We start from the raw sequence: 24,072 nt of genomic DNA, 5'->3' as shown, positions 1-24,072 counted from the left end.
GTTACACTTTTTAATAGAAACTAACCTGCAAATGAATCAAACAGACTAACATTGTACCATCAAAAACTTATCAACACAGTGTATCGCTACAATCACCTTGCACCGTACTATCAAAACCTTATCAACACAACAGTGTATCGCTATAATCACCTTGCACCGTACCATCAAAACCTTATCAACACAACAGTGTATCGCTATAATCACCTTGCACAGTACCATCAAAACCTTATCAACACAACAGTGTATCGCTATAATAACCTTGCACCGTACCATCAAAACCTTATCAACACAATTGTGTTTCACTATAATCACCTTGCTACATTTACCAAGACACTTTTACTGGATCATCAGTATTTGTTTTTACAGAGTAATACAAGCTGTCACAGTATTATCATAACCTCATCTTCACAATGACACAAACTGTCACAATATTATAATATCCTTATCTTCAGAGTAACACAAACTGTCACAGTACCATTGTGTAAAGAGAGTAGCACTGTAACAAGTTATAGCTATGAAACCCATCAAAAAATGATAAATATCTTTCAGTAATCAACTAATTTGGCTTTTTTGTCCAATACTGAACTTTTCTACAGAATAAATAATTAGAGTACACTGTAATCATAGCCTCTTTGAAGATTCATGATCTCGACAGATAACATTCTAAAGGCCCCCTCTTCTTATATATTTGCTTATTAAAACTTTCAAACACATTAATTAAAATTATTTAATGGCCTATAAACTGACAATGACATTTTATAGTTTACATATATGTGACCTTGATGAAATAGGAGATGTCCAGAAGACTGGTGTATGTGACCTAAAATACCACTTACATCTATGTAATTAACGAAAACAGTAGAAATAATGGAAGTGTTCCAGTCAGTCAGGTTACTATTGAAGGTGGTTGTAAATCCTTGTTATGTGTCATTTATAGCATTTTAAATTAACTGGTGCAATGGTGGGCATTTCACAGTTCTTAAGAGTCACCTTGCATCTTAAAATAACTTATCAAAATAACCCATATAGTTTACAAGATTTATTGCTATCTATAGATCTTAGTAGCAAGCTAAGTAGTATAGGCATATTAATACTAGGAAATTAAAACATATACTTTGATTACTAATTTTTTGTATACCACACCCTTAATAATGAACACAGAATTACTATATCTTTGATATGTTTCCTATATATACACACACACATATTTTATATATATAACTTGAAAAACAAGCCAAAATTAAACAAAAATGCTGCACTAATTGAAAAGATCCCAGGGTACAAACTATAATGTGAAATTATAAAATATACCTGAGGTTTTGGAGGTGACTGAAGAAGTGGTGGAGATACACTGTTTATCATTCTTAACCTCCATTCACCAGTCTCACATAAGAAATAAAAGAGTAGCAATAGATATAGGAATAGAAATTAAGAGAGTGAGATGTGGGTGCTCAAGCCCACAACTTCCCAATCACCATTCACTGCCTGCAGACAGTTGTGGGAGAGAGAAGATGACTGCTCTCCAAAGTAAGAGAGAAAAAATAACTGAAATTAAAATAAGAATAAGAAAATAAGCTACTACAATTTGGGGGTAACTAGGTTAAAAACTTACCTCTTGAAGTTAGCATTCCAGCCCCCAATATGGTAGAAAGACACTAACTGATAACACAGTAGATGAATTATACTAGTATGAAGCATCCCATCCAGTTATCTAAATAAACTAGTATAGCCCCCACCCACTACCCATTTATTAAGTCTACTGTCAGTATCATGCTCTAAACAAGCCTTTATATGTAGCAAGGTGTACATCTGCATAAAGTAGTGCCAAGTTGTTAAATGGCCTTATTCGTAACTAAAAATAGTTATTAGAAATTCCAAGTAAAATTTCCCTAATTTATTTTTATATTTATATAATACATTCTTATATTTATTACAGAATAGTTTAATAATTTTATTTAGTTTCTTTATTAAATCTATTGACTCTTAATTTTTGTAGCAGTATTTCCTCAGTAATGTTATTAACACTATTTATCCAGCAGAATTAGATATTGAAAATACTTAGATATCTAATACAGAAGTACCTTACTTAGATTTTGAAATTCAAATAATTGACAAGGGTATCAATGTAAATGTTATGATAAAAGAAAATATTTTGTGTTTCCAATTTATGGTTTAAAATAGTAATGTAACATATTCTTCTGTTATAAGTATTATAACTGCAATTATTCAGACATTGTAAAATTTGTAATAAATTACAATATTTTATCAGTAATGTTGAAATACTGACACAAAGATCAATACCCAATGGATTTAATAAAGAAACTTTAAATAAAATTATTAAATTATTCTGTAACAAATACAATAATGTATTAAATAAATATAAAAAAATAAAAATTTGAGAAATTTTACTTAAAATTACTAATAACTTTTTAATTATTAATAACAACTTGGCACCACTTTATGCAGATGTACACCTAGCCATGTAAAAAGGCTTGTTTAGAGCATGATATAGAAAGTAGACTTAATAAAATATGTGGTGATTGGAAGCTATACTAGCTTATTTAGATAATTGGATGGGGTGATTTATACTAGTATAATTCATCTACTGTGCTATCAATCAGTGCCTTTCTACCATATTGGGGGCTGGAATGCTAACTTCAAGAGGTATGTTTTCAAATGGTAGTAGCTTATTTTCTTATACTTATTTCAATTAATTTTTCTTTTTTCCTTTGGAGAGCAATCACCTTTCCACAATTGTTCACAGGCAGTGAAGGGTGATATAGATGTGGGACATTATGGGCTTGAGCACCCACATCTCGCTCATGTAATTTCTATATTTATTGTTACTCTTTTATTTTTTATGTGATACTGGCAAATGGAGGTTAAGACTGATAGATGATGTATCCCCACAGCAATGTGGGTCCTACTTCTTCAGTCACCTCCAAAACCTAGGGTACATTTCATAATCCCACATTATAGCTTGTACCTTAGGATCTTTTCAATTAGTGCAGTGTTTTTGTTTACTTCATTTTTGTTTCAGCTTGTTTTTTAAATTATAACAAACTAATATAATTAGTCAGAATTTTGGATTTGCTGTTTTTAATGCAGTTCTTCCTTGTGATTTTGTTTACTTAACTTTATCAAAATGTATTAATTTTCACTATTATACACATATATATATATACATATCAGCTCATTTCTATTCACTTGTACAATGCTTAGCATTTGACTTGTGAACTTTGAGGGATGCGTATGTGGTATTCATTTTGGTTACTCCTTGATGATCTTCAACACGTTGAATGTCTTTTAAATTTAACCATAGTGTATTTGAGCTGCCATGTGAACAACGCTTCTGATCCGCAATAAAACAAACCAGTATGCCTAATGAAAATATTCTAGAATTAACAAACATATTCAATGAAGATTCTCCAGGGGTCAACCCATATATCTACAAATGGTACTTTAGAACCATCTCATACAAATTATGGTACTTAATGTATCTGGTAAAAGTGCTATAATATCAACCAGTGTAAAGATGACCTAATACCAAACATTATGAATATCCTTTACAACAAATCATTAGGTTAAGTGAAGGTGCTCTAAAGTTAACCAGTATGTCCAGTTAAGTTGGTCGAAAATAATATTGTGCATTCTGAATGGGTATATATTTCTATGCCATATACCATGCCTTAGATAGAAAATAAATTGTGTTTTTGTCCTTGAAGTTCTATTTGCTCAAGTTTCTAAAGAGGAGCTAAAAGTTAAACCCTTTTATGATAAATTTTTAACAATATTTTTATGGGTAATATATTAATTTTGCATCAAAATCTGACTAAGTTATTTTTTATCTCTTCAGTGACTTTAAGAAGATAAAATAATTAAAAAGAAGATTTATACATTCTGATAAAACTTTTCAGTGTTATCAAAAGATTACATTTCAATAAAAACTTCTTTTAGACATTTGTATTATTTAAATGTCTACAATCATAAGTACAATAAGTAATTTGCAATTAATTTCAGTAGCTAAACCACTTGGAATATACTATAAATGAAACTATGACAGCTAGGTATGGTATAAACTCATGGAAATTAACACTTCATGTGTATATTGAATACTTAAAGATGATATCTTATTGTGCATCATAAATTATCTCGCATCAGTTTTAATTGTTATAATGAATTATATAAAAACTACTTTGATGATTTTTGCATTAGAAAAAAACAGCAATATGAAAAATAGTCTAACATCGTAACCATTCAACAGCAGTTAACATCGTATGATGCTTGCAGAGGCAACTACAGTTGAAATAATATGATTCAAGCATTTTGCAACAACATTTTGAATGGCCTGCTGTAAAAATTCTCCAATCTTTGTGCATGGGGTGGTAGGCAGTTTTACACAAGCTGCAAATGAAGAATTATTCCCATACAATTTTGGTCAAATATTTAAAAGGGTAAAAAAGTACAATTTTTAAAGTACTTTTCTCATAGACCTAATGCTCAGTATACTGAATTAAGATATCCAACATATTTAAGGTAATACATTTGTTGTGAGGATAACAAAATGCCTAAATATGTTTCTATATTTTAAAAGTTCACATAGCTTCTTCTCTACATATGCTCTTAATATACATCAAAGTTTTAATTTTGCTCTTGGAATATGCTAATGCCTTTACTAAGAGTTATTTAGTTGGATGTCACAATAATTCTGAACTTTTGATTCTAGCAAAAGCAAGGATGTCCAGATGACAATGATTAATGAGTTATTCACAACTATAACATTTGTGTTTGCATTACTAAACCAAAGTATTGCTGAATGCTCCTTGGAGAACAGGATCTAATTTATGTTCAGGTTAAAATAAAATAGAAATTCAAAGGAGGGATTAATCTGAATCTACAAGAAGCAAAAAATTAAGGTTTTGTCAACTTTTAAGAATAAGTTCTTAGCACAAGGTTTAATTTTACTGACACTTTATGACTAAGAGAATAATATATACATTTATCAATGAAACAAAGTCCAAAAGAATTTGAACAAAATTCCTTTTCTCCAAGAATTGCACTTGTTAAAATAAAAAAAACTGCAACAAGTAACAAAATTTACTGTAATAAAATTGTGCAAAACAGCTACTTGTAACTACTGTATTACTAAAAGAAGAGATAAATGTTAGTTTGTTACTCATAGCTTAAAACAAAAAATAATATTTCACAGAAATGCTAGTATATTTCTAAATGCATGACTTTCAATATAAATAGCTATAATTATAATTATCAAATTATGTTTTAACATGTACCTAATTCTATAACTTCAAAATGTTAGGAATTCAAAGGTATGGAATTTTAAAAAGTCAATTAAATAATTATAATAGTAATATCACAAATGATTTTCAATTATACAAGTTTAAAAAAACTGTCAAAATTTTGAGAAAAAATAGTGTATCATCAATCATTTATTTCAAAAGTCCAAAAAAATGACAAAGTTTAAGTACTTTTGTAAACTTTAATAAAGACTGATTTCAAAACCATTTTCTTACTTTGTCAGAAGTTAATCTCACATGGACATCACTTTTACCTAATATTACCATACATATTGATATATAGGTATGATTTTATTCATATGTAGTTTTTATAAAGTTCTGTTGTGTTACCTTTTATTTTTTCATTGATGTCTGTAACCTGGCTTTTAACTACAAGTTATGCACAGTTATATGTCTCTTTTGTCTTTCTCTTATTAACATACCTTTCATATCATCACCTGAAAAGTTGCATACTCAACAAACAGTTACACCTATTTATATCCATGGCTAGCACTTATGGTAGGTAACATACTGGACCACAGAGGGCAGTTACTCCAAGGGGTGCCAAAATCAACACTGCAATCATCAGTTCTTGTAAACTTTATTGAGACACCAAATATAAACTTTGCCCATGTTATAATTTTGTCTATGGGTGGCTCTGTTTATAGTCCACTAATACTTGTCATAAAATATCTTGCTTTTCTTCAGATGTGTTTTAGTTATCTAATAAAATCTCTTTCAATTTGAAAGTAACCAATCAAATCTTCTTCTGTTTTGAGGGAAAGTTTAAAGATATAAATGTCCATAATTTATCCCTTTGAATTTTTAAACAAGGGCCCTAATAACTAAGAAAACTCCCAAAACATTGATATTTAAAGTTAATGATTCTTCATTTTCTGATTGTTTAGAATAACTATCTTCCATTTCTGTATCAGATTTATCCAGCCTTCCATCTGTGTTACAGCTTACTGACGAAGGCATGCCTTACCATAATAAGTAAAAAAGGCTCTGCAGAAAGAAGTTGTACAGTAAAGCTAAAGCCTGCATGTTACAATATCTGCAAGTATTTATTTTTGAAATTACAGCACAAATAATACCTCAATTTCTAACATAACACTGACTATTGCTACAATGTTATGAAAACTTGTAATATAAAACTTTTACAGAGCATAATGAAATAACAAAACTCCACAGAAGTTTCTTTCAAAACACATTGTACAAAAAACGTTTCTAGTCAACACAGTCTTAATTAAATACATTGCACATCACTACCAATGGGAGCAATATAGTCACTTAACATCATATTGAAGAGATAATGTATGTAGTGTGTGGTCTTGCATACTTTTCCTTTACTGAAAATAAAGAAATGTTAACTTTCCAAACACACAGAAATTTAGAAAGTCATCAAATTATACATAATTAAAATAAATTATTCTCAATAATAATGAAAAAGATACATGAACTAAAAAAATACAAAATTAAAAATGGAGATATTTATGAAAAGAAAAAATAGATTATTGTTAATAATAATAACGATAAAAAACTACAAACCTTATAAATTCTGTTAGTTGCATTGAAACAATGAATTAAATAAGGTTGAATTGCTGAAGGCTATGTCTCTATTTTCTATTTAAGTGCCTTCAATCACTGGTTTTAAACTTTTTCTCTTGTAAGTCTTCAAATATGAAAAACAGATAATTTATATTGTAAACACTACACTGCTAAATGTTATTTTTTAATTAGTTCATTTTAATACATACTGTACTTTAAACCTATAGAATGCACAAGAAATTACATTTGGTGCTCATAACTCTGTTAACATATAAACTTTCATCAGCAGTGTTATCTTAGACATCAAAGAAGGGTGTGAGAACAGTCTGGAAAGGTTTGCTAGACAGAGAGATGTTTTAGAAAATGAAAGTAGATTAAGACATTTTACTTCTTAATGCCAAGAAAGGTTATGATTATTAGAGGCCACAAGTGCATAGGAATGATTCTGCAAAAAAAGTAAACAATGATCTTTTGAACAAAAAAAAATGAAATAAATTAGCAATAGTAACAAGACAAATATGTTAAAACATTCATTCATCTAAAAACAAAATAAAAATGATACTAAATATACTGACTACAAGAATATTATTTCTTTAAGAAGCTTAAAAAAATAATTTTTAAACTGAATAGTGAAAAGTCACTAACAGTGTTAAAAACAAATAAAAAATGTACACTTTATCTGGAATGTGTCAATGTGATTTCTCTAATTTATCATCCTACTTATCAATTGAAGCTGATCCACACAGAATGACTAGGTGGTCAACTACCTACATGTAATTATACAAGCAAATGAAATAAATATATTTAACAAAAAACCTACTAATATGCAGTAAAAGTTGATAAACTTCAAAACCTTTATTCAAGTTCCTTGACTCATTCATCACAATTCAAGGATGCGAGTCTGGCTCATTTTCTTTCTTTCTTTCAATTTCTCATAAGCTTCAATGTCCAAACATCCTTTCTGAGGTCCACGAGTGCCACTCCTTAAGCTGATGCTTAGGCTTTGGACACCCTTGGCAATACGGGATAGTGGTGAAACAACTAGATCCTTCTTCACAAATATTGGTGATGAAAGGGGGTTCTGCAGGTTGAGGGGTGGAAGAGAAAAGTCCTGGATGGCACTTTCACTCTGTGAAGGCTTTATCTTAGAAGTATTCTCATTTTGGGAAATATCTGGCTGGAGTAACAGATGGGATACTTCATTAGTTGATGAAGCTATATTGGTTATTTTGTTGTCAATCACATCAGAAGACTTTGACAACATCCTACACAGAGGAATATCTGGCTGAACTGAAGATAATGACTTGCTGGCCACTTCATTTGGCATCTTATATACAGAGAGATCTTGCTGAACTGAAGGTAGGGACTTACTTATGTCTTCACTTATCTGAATTTGTGGTGTAACAGAGCTCAATGACTGACAAGAGGAAGAGTATTCTTGACTATCTTGAATAAATGATGAACTTTTTGACTCCTTCCTGTAAAGGTGTCGCAAGGAAGCCTTTCTCATCGCATCCAATACAAAATCATCCACATCAACATTGCAATGATGTTCCATTGAACTAAAGTGGTCTTCTATGAATTGCAACTTAGATGGTTGGATACTTTCTGTTTTCAAAGTGGGGCTTGTAGCCAAAATACCACAGCTTTTCAACAAAGAGTCTTGACGTTGTTTCTCAATCTCTTGGTCCAAGCTTTCGGATGCTAAAAGATCCTGTTCTTCCAGATCACTGCATTCTGAGAAGTCAGAACTGACATACGTACCAAGACTGGTAGTACTCTGTTTCTTCTGACGCCTCAGAGAATCCTCTTCAGAGTCATCTTCTGAACTATCCATCTGAAATACGGGCCGTTGCCATTGTCTTTGCTGGAGACAAGAGTACAGATAAATTTATGAAACTGATTATACTTCAACCTGATATGATAATGTTAGGCTTCAATACACTCTACTTAAATTGTTAAAACCTGTTTCTAATCAAACAGCTTTATGTAGTGTACACAGTTACACACTAAAAGTCATAAAGCATTGTGTAAAAAGACGTATGATGATTATTTATTTTATTCATTTTTTTACTTAAACAGCTATTAAAAACTAAATGTGCAGGAAGAAAAAAAACTAAAGAGGTACATTTCATATGGGTTACAACTTTAAGGAAGAATGATGTTTCTAAATAGCAGTTGCTAGTAAAAATAATTGCTGCGATTATGTTATTACTTACAAGCAGCAAATTACATATGAAAAAGAAAAATGATTATAATTCAGATATGAAACTGGGGTTATATGGCTCAAATTAAAATTCTGTCAGCTAATTTCTGGAAACACCTATGTAATAATATTCAAATCATTACTGTTTTAATTTTCAATTTTTTAAAAACTTGACTTAATAACAAAGTTGCTCATAAAGCTTCTGAGAAGTAGTACACTGATATAATATTAAAATCAACAGAAAATAGTAAATTAGTTGATGCTACTTAATTTTCAAAACACTGTAGAAGCTAAAATTTCCTCTTTTTAACATTTTCTTTTATTTATCTTAACTATCATCTATTAGTTTTATAAGTCTATAAACTACTCTCACAATTCTGTCAAAATATTGTTCTTGACTGAGCCACAGTGTATGCTGAAAAAAAACAAAAACTATTTTATGTTCTCAAATGTATTTAAAATGTCTGTTAGAATCATATAAGAAAAAAAAAGATAATGTATGTTTTTGTTTGTTTTTTTATTTCAGTTGCTGTACATGACTGTTTTTTCTTTGCTTTTCTTTTGCAAAAAGATTTATTTTTGAAAAATTGTCCGATCATCACTTCAGAAAGTGAAAGCCCAAGTACCCATGGAACATTTTGTGTTTTGAACATTTCAAACAAAAGTACTTAACCATAGACTTTCTTCTTTTAAAAACAAATTATTTATTAATTACAGGAATGACATTTTTCCGAAATATTTTTCTTAATGCTACATGTAACATAAAAAATGAAATATGCTCCTGAGAAGTAAAACAGAAAGTGCATACTTTACTAATGATACATTTGATTCATCTCTTGCTAAACAGTCCTGTGTTATTGCTACAGATAAATCTTATGAGTCACTGAAAATGCAACAGAAGATTTTGTGTAAAACAAATGTTTATTCCACTTAATTGCAATTTTAAGATTAATCTGTACAAGAACACAAGTTATTAATATTTATTCACCTCACATTTTCTCCAAATTTCTTTCTAAACTTTTCTTCCCCTTACAATTCTTTCCTGAAAAGTTCTTGCAGACATTGAAACTTCTCAAAATTTATAGTGCTCATCTATGAGACATTTTATCTTGCCAAAAAATAAATTTAAATAAAAATTCCTGCTTTTGGTTAAATCAGTGGATTATGAACATTATTTTAGTCTTCATAAAACTGAAACTTGCTCATCTTTTCATCTCATTAACTTAAAGTCTTTACTATAGTGCAACAAGAAAAATAAACATTCAATAAATCCTTATTAGTATTGATTTATTTGGCACAAAAGTGGTCTATATGTCATTAGAGGGTCAAGAAATTTCCTAGTATGATGACAAGTATTATAAAAGTTTTAATCCTCTTCTAAGAATATATTTTAGTTAACATCCTACATGAAATCTCAGGCATACCTCTCTGGATGCTTATAAATAACCATTAACTAAGGGTCATTCCAGGTCAAATCTGCAGGTGACCCCACAGAATTTCTTGAAAAATTTCACATGTGCTCATCTACCAATATAATGAAAAACTGCCAAAGATTAGATCAATATCTCTAATAGTTTCTGATTTACAGCACTGTAAAATTTAATTTTTTTTTATTTTTTGGCAAATTCATTTTCAGGCAACTTTGGCTGCTTAAAGCTGCAAGAGTAATGGTGGTAGAAGTCTGACATTTGCTACATTGACTGAATTAATCCCACAGAATTCAAAAATGATCACAAACCAAGTTTATAACTCTTAGGATTTGCATAGTGAGGCTGTAAAATCACCTGAAAACCCAAAAATCATAAAAACATTGGTATATTTAATAAGCCATAGCTCTAAGACTTAATATAATACAAAGCTGGATTTGTTTTTCAAATTTCCTATAGCATATCAGTTGATAAATCAGCAATTATTGTAATTAAAAGTCTGTTAGATCTCCTGTAAACAGAATGTAGCTGCATGTAACTTTTTACGATTTAGCAATAAATAGCCCTACTTCAGGCCACAGTTTGACCATGTCACCAGTTATTCAGCCTTTTCAGATTTTTACCATATATTCTCTTACATCTCTGAATATGATCTACAAAAAAAATCAGGATGCTGTTCAACCTACTTTTTAAGTTATAATTTTTTAAAGTATCCTCTGACCATACGTTTTTTTATTTTAAAAAAATTCAGTTCAGGTGTGTTACTGTGTGCAAATATATCCATACAATTTTGAAAAATACCTGTCAGAATTTTATAAATCCCACTGATATATTCTCACCAGCCTTTCACAATGTTAAATAATGAAGCTGTAAGAAACAACAAAGAATTAATTTATTTCTGAACAGTTTTATTGGCATAACTACTTAGATCACATGGCAATGCAAATATATTGTGTATGTATTACAGTTATGCAGATATGGCTGAGTTTAAGATTCATAATATAATAAATACAAAGGTAAATCAGACACAAAAAGCACAGTACAACAACAGGAGACAACTCAGAAAGATTATAGTCACACCAAACTGCAATAATCATACTGCCTTGCATGGTAGGTGCACTTATCAGACAAAGAATATGTTGGAAAGGAATCCAGCTTTCATCTTTAAGTGACCTTGCAGGCCATGAGAACAGTTCGTTTCTTGATTTCTTCATAAATGACACTAACACATCGGAATGTCCATCTGATCTATATTTTATGTTTCCCACATGCCATTCATGATCGTATATGCATGCCACATATTTCCCTGGCTGATAATTGTCACTGCTATCATTAGACCCTATTTGAGCTGCTGCAGCATCACTTTCACTGCTACTACCAACAGTTACAACTGTGTACACATCATCACCTGATAGCCTCCTCATATACAATTTGTTGGTAGAGTGGGGAATAAAGCTATGATGTGACCTAATACCTGCCACAGTTTTGCATTTTTCAAAGCACTCAAGTAGATCAAACTTTAAACAATTCTGTAGGACTGATTCCTGATTGACAGGAAAGATTGGTTGGTTGATTTAGTGTTTTATGGCACAAAGCAGCTAGGCTACCTGCTCAAAACGTCCGGTAAGAAGGTAAAAATAAATTAAATGTAGAAAAAAAAAAGGAAATGAAGGTAAAACAAAACAGCATTGATAAACAGAAAAAGCATAAAATCAATGTTGACACCTAGTCTACAATGTTAAGAGAGAAAGCAACAACAATTGCTGATTTATCAACTTATGTGTTACAGGAAATTTGAAAAAAAAAATTCAGCTTTGTATCATATTAAGTCTTAGAGCTATGATTTATTATATAAACCAATGTTTTTAGGATTTTGGGTTTTCAGGTGATTTTACAGCCTCACTATAAAAATCCTTAGAGACCTTGGTTTGAGACCATTTTTGAATGCTGTGAGAATAATTCAGTCAGTGTAGCAAATTTCAGCCTTCTACCACCATTACTCTTGCAGCTTTAAGCAACCCAAGTTTCCCGAAAATGAATTTGCCAAAAACAAATAAAACTTAATTAAATTTTATAAGGCTGTAAATCAGAAACTATTAGAGATATTGATATAATCTTTGGCAATTTTTCATTATATGGGTAGATGAGCACATGTGAATTTTTCAAGGCATTCTGAGGGGTCACCTGGAAAATTTTCCAAAATCTGGATGATCTGACATGGAATGACCCCTAAGATCTTCAAAGCACCTGCAACATTCTCTTTAATAAGAGCAATGTTATGCTGCTAAGGGGTTAAACACAATTACAAAATATTTATGCCATCCAACAAAGGGTTTACACCATGATTCTTGGGTTTGACCAACAGGTTTATACTCCTCTTCATGAACACACACCTTCATATATTTGAGTGCCTTATATTTCACTAATAATTTTTCTCTCCATAATTTTAAATTTCTTACACTTAAAGTTATTAAATTGAAACAAAGAAGGCAGCTATAAATGACAGACCTATTGTGCGAATGACATGAAATCAGAATTAATGTGGTACTTGGGTTCATTGGATGTATTTTATTGTTGTTTGCTAAGAACTTTGAAGAGCAAAAGAGACCATATTTGACTGAAATATTGTCTTGCAGATAGTTCAGAGTTGGATAAAGAGTTCTGATGAAGAAGGCCTATTTCAGTCTCTCATTACTTTCCAGTGTCTTGTAGAATCAAGTTTATCATCTTAAGTATCTATTCTCCACCACAACATCCATACATAATAAAATACACTATCCAAAAACCTATTTAACAAGTTCATATAACACATGATCTTGTTTACCAGTGTTGGGATTGTTACCACAACCTTGTTTGGTAACATTATTTGACATACCACTTTCTACTTACTGATTTGCATTTTTAATAATTCAGTAGCTCTTGTTCTATGCCAGATGCACATAACTGTGATAAGTCTGTGTGTTTAGCATACATTTATCACTTGCTAAACCTGTTTAAGCTTACCTGATATTTTGTCTCAGAAGAAAATTTCTGTAACTTTCAAACAGACACAATTTAAAAAACATTTTAAGGAATAGAAATAATGTCTAAAGAAAGTACATAAAAAATTTACAGATTATAGTGTTTTTAAGTCTTCTACACTATCCATTAGATTCCTTTGTTCATTCCTACGGGAGTTCTGTCTAGTTAGTTTCCTACAAAACTGTTAAATATTGCTAAAACAACTTTATTTACTCTACACTGATGTAAGTAGTTTACAACACATTACACCCAGTAACGTTTAAATGTTGCCTATGTTTATTATGAAAGCTGTGCTTCATTAGTAATTACTCAAACCTTATACCATATGATAAAAGGGTTAAAGCAAAGCCTGTTGCAACCAAACCACAAACACATAAGTAAAATAGTATAACAAAGAAGACATAGATAACTGTATTTCTGAGTTAATCCTCTTCCTATGGTCAGGGTGAAAAAAAGTATCATCAATTGTGATGACTTAACATTCAAAACTCCATTGGTCTACTATTTTATGAATATTTTCCAATAAATTTGGTATCACATTGTAGATAATTCAAATTTCAGTTAATTTCTTCATTTAAAACTGATTATTTTAAAACAAAATTCCTAAATATCAATATTTTTGTGGTATGTTGAATGCAGCTTTGGTTCAAATTATATATTTGTGATGTCCAAACACAGTCAGTAGTTTCTTATGAATTAGAAATTCAAATTACTGATACTGACAAGCAAGATTATAAAATAAGAACTTCCTACCTTTTCTTTATGCTGAAATAGTTACATTTAGTGAATCATTTAATGAAGTCATTCCAAGTTACCATAAAATTCAGTAACAATAAACAAATGCAAACAAAAACTGAAGGTAAACTCAGCAAAAGACAACTGCAGAAACAATTATTGAAATGTCAAAGTACAATTGTAAACAGTTGTCACATGCATAAAAACACATTTAAATGATGAAGTAACAATGAAGTAGGAACATCGGAAGGAATTAGCAGCAAAAATAGATATGTTAGGGTAATCACATGCTATATACATGTTCAAAAGTTGCATGGAATTTGTAGGTATAATGACTGGTGCACTGAGCATTAAACCTTTTCAGCTTTTATGAGTTGAAGTAAGAGTATATCAGAAAATAACTAAGCATAATTACAAACTAATGATAAGTTTAGATTAAAAATTTATATACTGAAACACAAGTACTTACTAATGCATCAATGATAGTTGGGCCAGTACCTTGAACAGAACTTCCATTCCCTGGCCTTTTCCCAAGCACTCGCACATTTCGAATAGGATTAAGTTTGGCAAACTGAGAGGTCACATTACTCAGAGCTCGAGAACCAACATTTACAAAAGACATTAACTGCCCTTCAGAAATGTTACGTGGCATTGATGAAAAAGATGGAAGTTCTCGATAGAATGTGCTAAGCCCTCCATGCTGACGACCACCACGATATTCAGTGGACCCACCTTGGGCCAGGGGCATCTTACTCTTCCTTCTCTCTAACCTTCCCTCAAAAGACGGAACATTCAGCATCTTAACACTCAGAGCAACCTTGAAAGTTTCACAAATTGCCTTCAGTGATTCTGAAACAAAAATAAAATGGCCACTAAAAACTTTCATTACTTACTGCATGTTACATTTACATAATAATATTTACAGTATTTCTGGTCACTAGTGATACAAAAAAGAAAAAAAAATTTTTTTATTTATATACCATACACAAAAAATATCCTGAAAAGAAATATCAGTAAATGGAAAATAAAGTCATCATATACTCACCCAATGCGTCTTCTTCAGTTTTAATGGGAACAGCAACATTGTTAAAGAAACGAGTCTTTGATGACCGGAACATGTGAAAGTAGCCAGACTGTCCATTGATTAGATAATGCAACCGAATGCATTGATATTTTGACTTAAAAAGGGATGGTTCTGGGCCTGGAGAAGATAGAATAGAGCTATTTCATAAATATTTTTAAACTAAGCCCACAAAAAACACAAAATTAGATGGAGCACTAAGTAACAATTGTTTTTGAAGGGCCTTGTCTGATACATAAACTTACAAGTTGTTGAAACCCCTTAATGAATGACAACTTTATTCTTTGAATTATTAAGTCCATTAAAGTTCATAAATCCATATATATGTTAAGGCCCCAAACAAATGCTTTTGTGGTTCTCTTCAGGTTATAAACTTTATTGTTTAGGAGCTGATATAAAGTGGTAATATGATGAGTATTTGGTATAAGCTTTAGCTGTTTTAAGACCATGTGCTACATTATTTGGAGGCTACATTATTTATGAAGTACATTAACTTTATATTTTTAAAGAACCTTTATCACAGTGTAAACTAGGATATATTATGATGACATGTACATGAACACTGACCATTCATCATAATGTTATTATAAACTTCTGTTGAAGAAACAAAAATTAATATTGTTCAAATTTTATACTATAAAATGTGCTATGACTAGAAAGCTTCAAGAGTTGTTTAGTATTAGTTCTGTGAATATTACTTTTAACGGTGTACTTCTATGCTAATAAAATAAAAGGCAAAACACAGTTTAATTTATTACACCATTCATTAGTGTTACTGTAACTATATAATGGGGAAGTCTTTTTACAAAAGCCACAACTTTAGAATTGGTTAATAAACAACTCACATTAGGTTCTTCACTATTTTACTACTTGTATTTTTTGGTTTCATATAACATCATTGTAGTAGAGCTGTGAGATCGATGGAATTTACTCATGTCTTCTCATACAAGGAACCATATTAACATTCCCAGATTGGTAGTTTATTCATGTGTCTTCTGTAATTTATATTAAATTATCTAGTTCACCCCTATAGGATCTTTAGCTAGCCAAAATATCAAGCAACCAGACATTACTATACAAACCTTTTTACTTGGTCTAAACTGTTTACATCAGTTTATAGCACTCTATCCAGTTGTATTTAAATGTTGTTCAAAGCTTTCAAAGATAGGATTCATTAGCAATTTTCCCCAACTTTCTGTGGCATAATAAAAGGGTTGTAAAGAAGAGTTGTAGTAATAAAACCATTAAATAAGAAGGAAAATTAATTCAGAAGAAAACTTGAATAACTATATTTTCAAGGGATGATGGCTTATTAGGAAACATAAACCTATAGTGTGATAAGGGCAGAAAAACCATAAAAAGAATCAATAAATGTGCAAAAATAAAAACTGGAACATTTATTTTTACTGGAAGTTACAGTAATAAATCTTACAAAATTACATAAATTCTAAAGTATTTTTGAGTTAAAACACTGTTGAAAAAAGAATGAGAATTATTATTTTTACTTAATTTTTAAAATTTCTTATACAGGTGTATCCTCAACACTTGAAAGGTGCTTCTTGGCTGCAAATGGGTTACTAACTTATCTGCAGTAGTCCTATATGCCAGAGAACTGATCAAACAAAATAAAGTAATAATATCAAAATGAAGATAAAGAGGGACAAAAAGCCTTCCAGGATACATGTTACTGAAAATACACCCATTCAATGCACCATAGACATCAACAAAATTTGGATACCCCCCTTCATGAAATATTTAAACAGTTAACTATAGTCATAATGTATGAAAACATAGATTAGTAGACTTCTGTAACTGCGTAACCTATTAATCATGACAGTTAATAAAGATATTCCTCACATTTGTAAATCTAAAAAATATATATACAAGGTTAGAAACAATAAGCTGTCAAAGAAAGTACAATTAAAGCTTAACTGGTGCTTGGGAATATTTTAGAAATCTAACAGTAACAAATAACCATGCTACTTATGAAATACGTCAAAAGAATGTGAAAGCAAGTTATTAAAAGAGAATATAACTATATTAGTAGTTTAAAAAATCAAATAGTCTTATCTTGTCAATCCAAATACTGTTCAGATCATAAGGGACAACTGATTCTATTAGTGGTATGAATTGTGTTGAGTATAATTAAAAGAGTAATGTGTGCCTGTGTGTGTATCACATAGCCATCAGATTCATTCAGAACTCTACATACCCAACCTAATATGCAAGTAGACTGGGAAGGTCATTTAACTGTTTTAATTGGTTTAAATACACAGCACCATGTTTGTGCAAATACAAAATACAAACGTTACCTGTTTGCAGCATCAGTTTTCCTCCCTTGTTATGTGGTATTTAAAAAATTATAATATTGTACAAATAAACCATTTTGAGTGGTATGCTGTAATTTTACTTACATGATTTATACCCTACTTATGCAAACTATTTTTAGTTTTATCATATACTCAAAACTATCTCCATTAAAATACATTAATGCAAACTAGCTGTTAATTAGTACATACTACATCCTTTTCAGATACAAATAAAAAAATACTAAGTACCCATGGCAGAACTAATGATGTTATGAATAGTAGAACAATTATTAATGTGCCTAGCGCTTTATGACATTCATGATGTACTTATTGTTTTAGTGTTAAATATTGGTTAATGTTTTCTAATCCAATTATGTATGGCATTCTAAGAACAATTAGATTAAATATTGTTTGTCTTTACTATAGTAGTTTCAATAATACATTAGCCTATAGATGAATTCTCGAAAAACAAAAATTTTCATGGATTACATATCAATAAGAGTGTACGAGGTCTGTTAAAAAAATACGCGGACTGACGTCATAAAACAAAATGTACTTTATTTAGAAGTTACAGGTCTGGGACCCCTTCAAAGTACTCTCCTCCCCAACGCATACACTTATCCCAACGGTGTTTCCACTTGTTGAAACAGTCCTGGTACGCTTCTTTTGTAATGTCCTCCAGCTCCTTCGTCGCATTTACCTTAATCTCAGGAATAGTCACAAATCTTCTTCCTTTCAAGGGTCTTTTGAGTTTGGGGAACAAGACAAAATTGCAAGGAGCAAGGTCAGGTGAGTAGGGAAGTGGGGAAGAACAGCGATCGAGTGTTTGGCCAAAAACTCACGAGTTCTGAAGCACAAATTTCGCAGCAACGTGGTGCATCTTTAATTTTTCGGTCAAAATCTCGTAACAAGATCCAACTGATATCCCACACTCTTCAGCAAGCTCCCTGACAGTCAGACGTCAATTTGCCTGCACCAGGGTGTTGATTTTGTCGACATGTGGGTCGTCAGTTGACGTGGAAGGACGTCTAGGATGCTCATCATCTTCAATGAACTGTCGACCATCCTTAAAATGTTCATGCCACTTGAAACATGCCGTACGCTTCATAACAACATCACCGTAAGCCGTGTTAAGCATAGCAAAAGTTTCAGTCACAGATTTTCCAAGTTTAACACAAAATTTCACAGCAAGTCGTTGCTCCTTCAGGTCATTCATTCTGAAATCCGCCAAACGAAAAAAATCGCACTTCACTTAAAACCGCGTAGCTAATACACAAATGAAGATATCTGCAATCGGGAAATGGCGTCGTAATCAGCTGATCTGTGCAAACCTAGCGACAGCATGCGGATTCCCCTGGAACCAACTAGAGCTGCGCAATTCAAACAGTCCACGTATTTTTTGAACAGCCCTCGTACAGGATAAGTGATCAAATCAGATGACTGATATATGGGTAGGTGGATATGAAATTAATATTTTCTTGTTGAGATTACTTTTAACATTTCCAAGTAATTAGTATAATTAGTAACTGTACAATAATACTGTAAAATAGTATTCCTTTAGCTCTGGAATACTACTATCATGAAACAGGAAAATGATTTGCCAATGTAATTTGAGACAGTATTTTCTTACCATCATGAGTAAAACCTCATAAATTTGTACTTACCACTCAACCTTGTTTTGACACTAAACATTATGTCAAGAAGAACAAGATGAAAATATTCATTTCATGTATACATATCTAAGTATGAAATCACAAATATAAAACAATTATGTTACTAAACTTAAATAATCTACATATTCACATTAATAAATCACTTCACAAAATTAATTTATTAGTGTGTTATAAAAACTGTATTTGAAAAAAATAAAGGTTCAAAATTAAGATACAGCTGTTATGTGTCAGGCTACATAGACCACATGCAATTCGAAGCAAAGTTGAAGAGCCTGGAAATGACAATTTGTTTTTCACATCAAACATTAGAAATTAATATAAACTCAACGATATATTTTGCTGCATCAAAATTTTATGAAAATCAGTATTGTATTAAATACACCCCAAATATAAAAAGCAGTTAATTAAAAACTAACAATTACTATTTTTTAAGCCCTTCATGATAAAATTTCAAGATGGCAAATTACCTACATTTAAACAAATGAATTAATACACAATTTTGTTTCTCTATGATAAAATTCTAAGACAGTGAATAATATAAGCAATTTAAAAAACGAACAAAAAAACCTACCTAATTCAATTTTAACTAAATCTTCTAACAAAACCCTCTGGTACTTAGTAATTCTGTCAGTTTCATCATCATACCTGCACAAAGAAAAGGAATGTTTTCACCATAATTTATAGTAAAACATTATGATATTTAATAATCTAGTCAGTTTCTTCATTATATTTGTGCCATTTCTCTAATATAAGATAACTAGTCACACTCAACAATAAACATTAATTTCACACAATAAAGCATGGAACATAAGGATTTACAACATGGTGTTCTTATTATCAAGTACTTTCCCAGAAGTTTGTTTATTTGTTGAATTTTGTGCAAACTTTCTCAAGGACTATCTGCTGTAATCCAAACTATCCAACATTTTCAGAGGAAGTGTTCTAGTGGACTCTTAACTTCACATTCCAAATATCAAAGCAATCTATTAAGAAACACAAGATATAACATTTCCAACTCTGATTGAATTTCTTCCTATATTTATTTCTCCTCACTAATAGCACCAGAAACACATTTTATAACAAAACAAACTCAACTTTGATTGCTTTTCACCAAATCTGGTACACCAAAAAATTCTAAAATCTACAACTAAGTATTAAATGTGATATTACGATATTCCACATGTGGGTAGTTATTCAACAAAAATAGCTCAAATTTGAACACAATTTTGCATATATTCATGCAAAAAGTCTCATGAACTGGCAGTCTAAAGAATTTACTCCAGTTTTATCCAAGATAAAATATACTTCATTTTAAAAATTTTTGCCAACTGGATAAAGATTGTTAATTTAAAGCAGACAAATTACAACAGGGTAATAGCAGATGCAGATATTGGTTAGGCCAAACAGATTAGCAGTTTCTAGCTCAGGCTTTTACAAGAATCATATGGGTGAATAGTCATTATTCACTGCCAATATTTAAGTGCAAATTTGCTAACTTTTATGAAAACTAACATTTTCTTAAATTGAGAACATATTACTTCTCCTGACACATAACTATTCCTTGACTTTTACTTTGCCCATCTAAATATTGGTCATGGTTGCTCCAGTCATTTTCATACCCCACTTAAACACTCTTGGCAAATTTTGGCTTTGTGACACTCCACCTATATAATGTGCCCTCCATCCTGGTACTGTATCAAAGCATCTCACTCAGATGATGTAATTACTTTTTTAAGAAGTACATCATTACAGTTAGTAACACTAGTTCTTAGTGAGGGAGGTTAGGCAGGAGATTGTCAGCAGTGGTATTATTGGAAATCCATCTTCAGTTTAGGAAAATGTTTACTTCCAAAACATACTTACCATCCACTGACACACAGCTAGCAGAATCCCACATTCAGAAAGTGGAGGACCTAATGAGAACATTATCCATAGAGAAAGCATTTGCATAAAATGGGAGTGTGCCAAGATAAGAGTGGTACCAGAATGGTGAAACAACACTACATACACCAAAGGTATGATCTTCATGCAGAACTCAAATTTCTTTGATTGGTTACCAACCTGTAGCCATAAAGTGATGCATTTCAAACTGCCCAAATCACAACAAAAAAGTAAGCAACACCAAAGGAGATCAACTTCCTTCATTACCTGGCAACACTCCAGGCTCAAAATGGCAGGATTGTGTATGCTGTACTCAACCAAAGGAAAAAAAAACTAATCCAATCTGGAATTATGAAGATTCATTTTCACTCCCAACCGAGTGAACAAGAAGCATTCCACTTGCCCCTGGAATTATGGAGAAAAATGAAACATTGTGCTCAATCAAGGACCAAGGATGGGACCATTCCTCATTCAGAATTATGAGGTGTTAGTGGACTTCCTTCCATAAACAATATACTAAATTGACACTGATTAAAAATAAGTCATGCACACCTCAAATCTGAACCAGTATTACGAGTACAGCCCTGTGGAGGCTAGTGCCTCTCCTACCGACATCTGGGAAAAACATCCAGGGACCCAGATAAGAGGGTCTCCAACTATGCACTTTTCTCCAAAAATGGAAGGAAACACATTCAAAACACTCTGGAAGAAAAGCCTCTGTCCACCACCCCAGTGACTGGAAACTGGGTGTGGTAAGGACTACCTAGCTCCATTAGCAGAATCTGGGACAATGTACATTGGGAATTCCTGAAGAACAATTAATTCTCTGGAAACAATGCAATAGGTAAAGCAAGATCTCTAAATTTTTAAAAGCAAACTAACCCCAATTTATTCAGTCAAATGATTGGGAGGGATGGGCAGAATCCCCTTTAGTTGTACTCATGGTACTCAAAGAGTACATATGTACTCAAAGACATATAGTCTTATGGAATATCCAATTTGTATAGAGTTTGTTGTAACCATTAGGATGCCTAGATAATTTGGTTGCTAGGGTAAAATTAGATTGATAAAAGCACACCTATCTGGGTGACACTTGCACAGAGTGGGATTCAGTGAAATAAAAAAGTAAGGGAAAGTAAAGAGAAAAGAGCAGAACAAAAATACTCATGTCTCCTAATCCAGCAGATATTGTCAAAATAGTCATAGATGGTAGCTGAAAACCCTGCAAAAAAGAAACTGTTAGACCATGTGAAGAATATTGGAGAAAAGTACTGGGAGAAGACAACATACCAGTCTGTATGATGTCCTCCAGCAGGTAATTGAAATGGGAAGCAAATGGCATAAGAATGTAATGAAGTTGATAAGTTTCGACTTTCAGGAGTTTCCTTGCCTGTAAAGAAAGGCAAGAAGAGGCAACAGAGATTTTTTCAAATCCACTTTGTCAAAGTAACTGGAGAAAAATTTTGGGAAACTGAAGGATTCCAATAAAGACATAGTTGGGTTCCATCATCTCAAAGGAGTTATTGTGACTCATATAATGCCTGATGGCTCTGACAGAACATAACAAACAATCAGTGTTCAATCTGTTGTAGAGGTGAAAAACTGCTCATAAACAAGCTGATGATAAAAAATTATCTCCTTCTCTGGCTGCCAAAGACTCAAGAAGCAAGGACCCATCAGGGTACAGCAGGACCAATGAGGGGTGATAAAGAGTTTGTGCACATGTATTGCAAACAACTCCAACACACAACATTCACATGGCAGCAGCAACAAAACTACCCCATAAGAGTACACAAGTCTAAAGGCTCAAATGGATATCAAGATAAAATATGTAACACCACCCTAATATCTCTGTTAAGTAACTGAAAGAACCATTTGGGAAAAACTCTAAAGAATTGGAGAAGGCTAGATAGCATTGAAGAGTTAAAAACTTTCTGATGTTTAAAACCATAAAAAGCAGGTGATAAAACTTACTTGTATAAAATAACAGAAAATGAAGTTAGAACTGAGTCAAAAAACAAAATATGGCTGGAATGTTTGGGTGAAAAGGGTTCAAACTTCTCATGAGACACGTGGAAGGCAACTTTAGAAGCTAAACCCTGATGAGCTTGGGAAAGATGGGTTGCAAAATGTTTGATCAGGGCTGACTCAACAAAGATGGACAAAGAAAGATTCAGAGGTGGACCCTCTTGAAGCTACTGTTGAACAGCAAACCACAGTTAACTGAATAATCTAGGATTACCAACAGCTCTCAAGTGGAGGATTGAATCATAGCCAGAATCTGAGTAACAGAAGAACTGAGAGAAAGAAATAGAGGTATTGCAGTCCCATCCAATCTAGAATCTAGAATAAATGCACCTACTGCCAAAGCCTGAGGATGAGGAACTGGAGACAAAACCCGCTGTTGTGTTTCAAAGAGTAGCAAATATGTCAATCACTGGAGACCCATTCTGAAAACAAATCTATTGAAAAACCTAGCAATGAAGGATCCATTTGGTTAAGGGAAATTAACTGGGCTGAGAAAGATGATCTGCTATGAAATTCATCACCACATGAAAATGGCTGATATGATGGAGGTAATCCTTCACAGAGAAATAACCAAAGTTTAGAAACAAAGGTAAAAGAATGTGTGCTCCCACAAAAGAAAATTTAAGAAACCACTGTGGAATTGATGGAAAGAATCATAGTGAAATTCCACTGCTGTAGATCTATACCTTGAACCATAACCTGTTGGACAGTAAGAAGTTCTAAATTACTGATGTGGAGGAAAGGTTAATCTGCTGTTCACATACTCTGAAATTCCTGAAGTGAGCATCTGTGAAAAAATGTAATGCAGGACAGAGGAGAGGTACAAGTACGTTGTTAGTAGTGTTGAACTGATCCAATAACCATCT

General features: G+C 31.9%; 1 protein-coding gene across 3 annotated transcripts in view; it reads right to left on the bottom strand.

Annotated features, from left to right (window-relative positions):
* Window positions 1–2,606: 2,606 nt before the first annotated feature.
* Window positions 2,607–24,072, bottom strand: part of sp3 (phosphatidylinositide phosphatase spermathreecae) — a 61,892-nt gene continuing 40,426 nt past the window's right edge. The window contains exons 15-19 of one of the 3 annotated variants that reach the window (XR_013029293.1): window positions 19,869–19,942; window positions 15,280–15,435; window positions 14,704–15,083; window positions 6,846–8,712; window positions 2,607–6,646 (exon numbers count right to left, since the gene is read on the bottom strand). Coding sequence is in view for 2 of the 3 variants with exons in the window: in XM_076506027.1 (XP_076362142.1) it covers window positions 7,726–8,712; window positions 14,704–15,083; window positions 15,280–15,435; window positions 19,869–19,942 (1,597 nt within the window). In the remaining variant the exon portion in view is untranslated. Of the gene's footprint in view, window positions 8,713–14,703; window positions 15,084–15,279; window positions 15,436–19,868; window positions 19,943–24,072 lie in introns of all 3 variants that reach the window. The other 2 variants (XM_076506027.1, XM_076506015.1) reach the window with 2 other exon arrangements.

Source organism: Tachypleus tridentatus, chromosome 1, assembly GCF_004210375.1.
Source record: "Tachypleus tridentatus isolate NWPU-2018 chromosome 1, ASM421037v1, whole genome shotgun sequence".
Taxonomy (NCBI): domain Eukaryota; kingdom Metazoa; phylum Arthropoda; class Merostomata; order Xiphosura; family Limulidae; genus Tachypleus; species Tachypleus tridentatus.
Note: the sequence above shows the minus strand (reverse complement) of the source record. Positions and strands in the feature narration are given on the sequence as shown.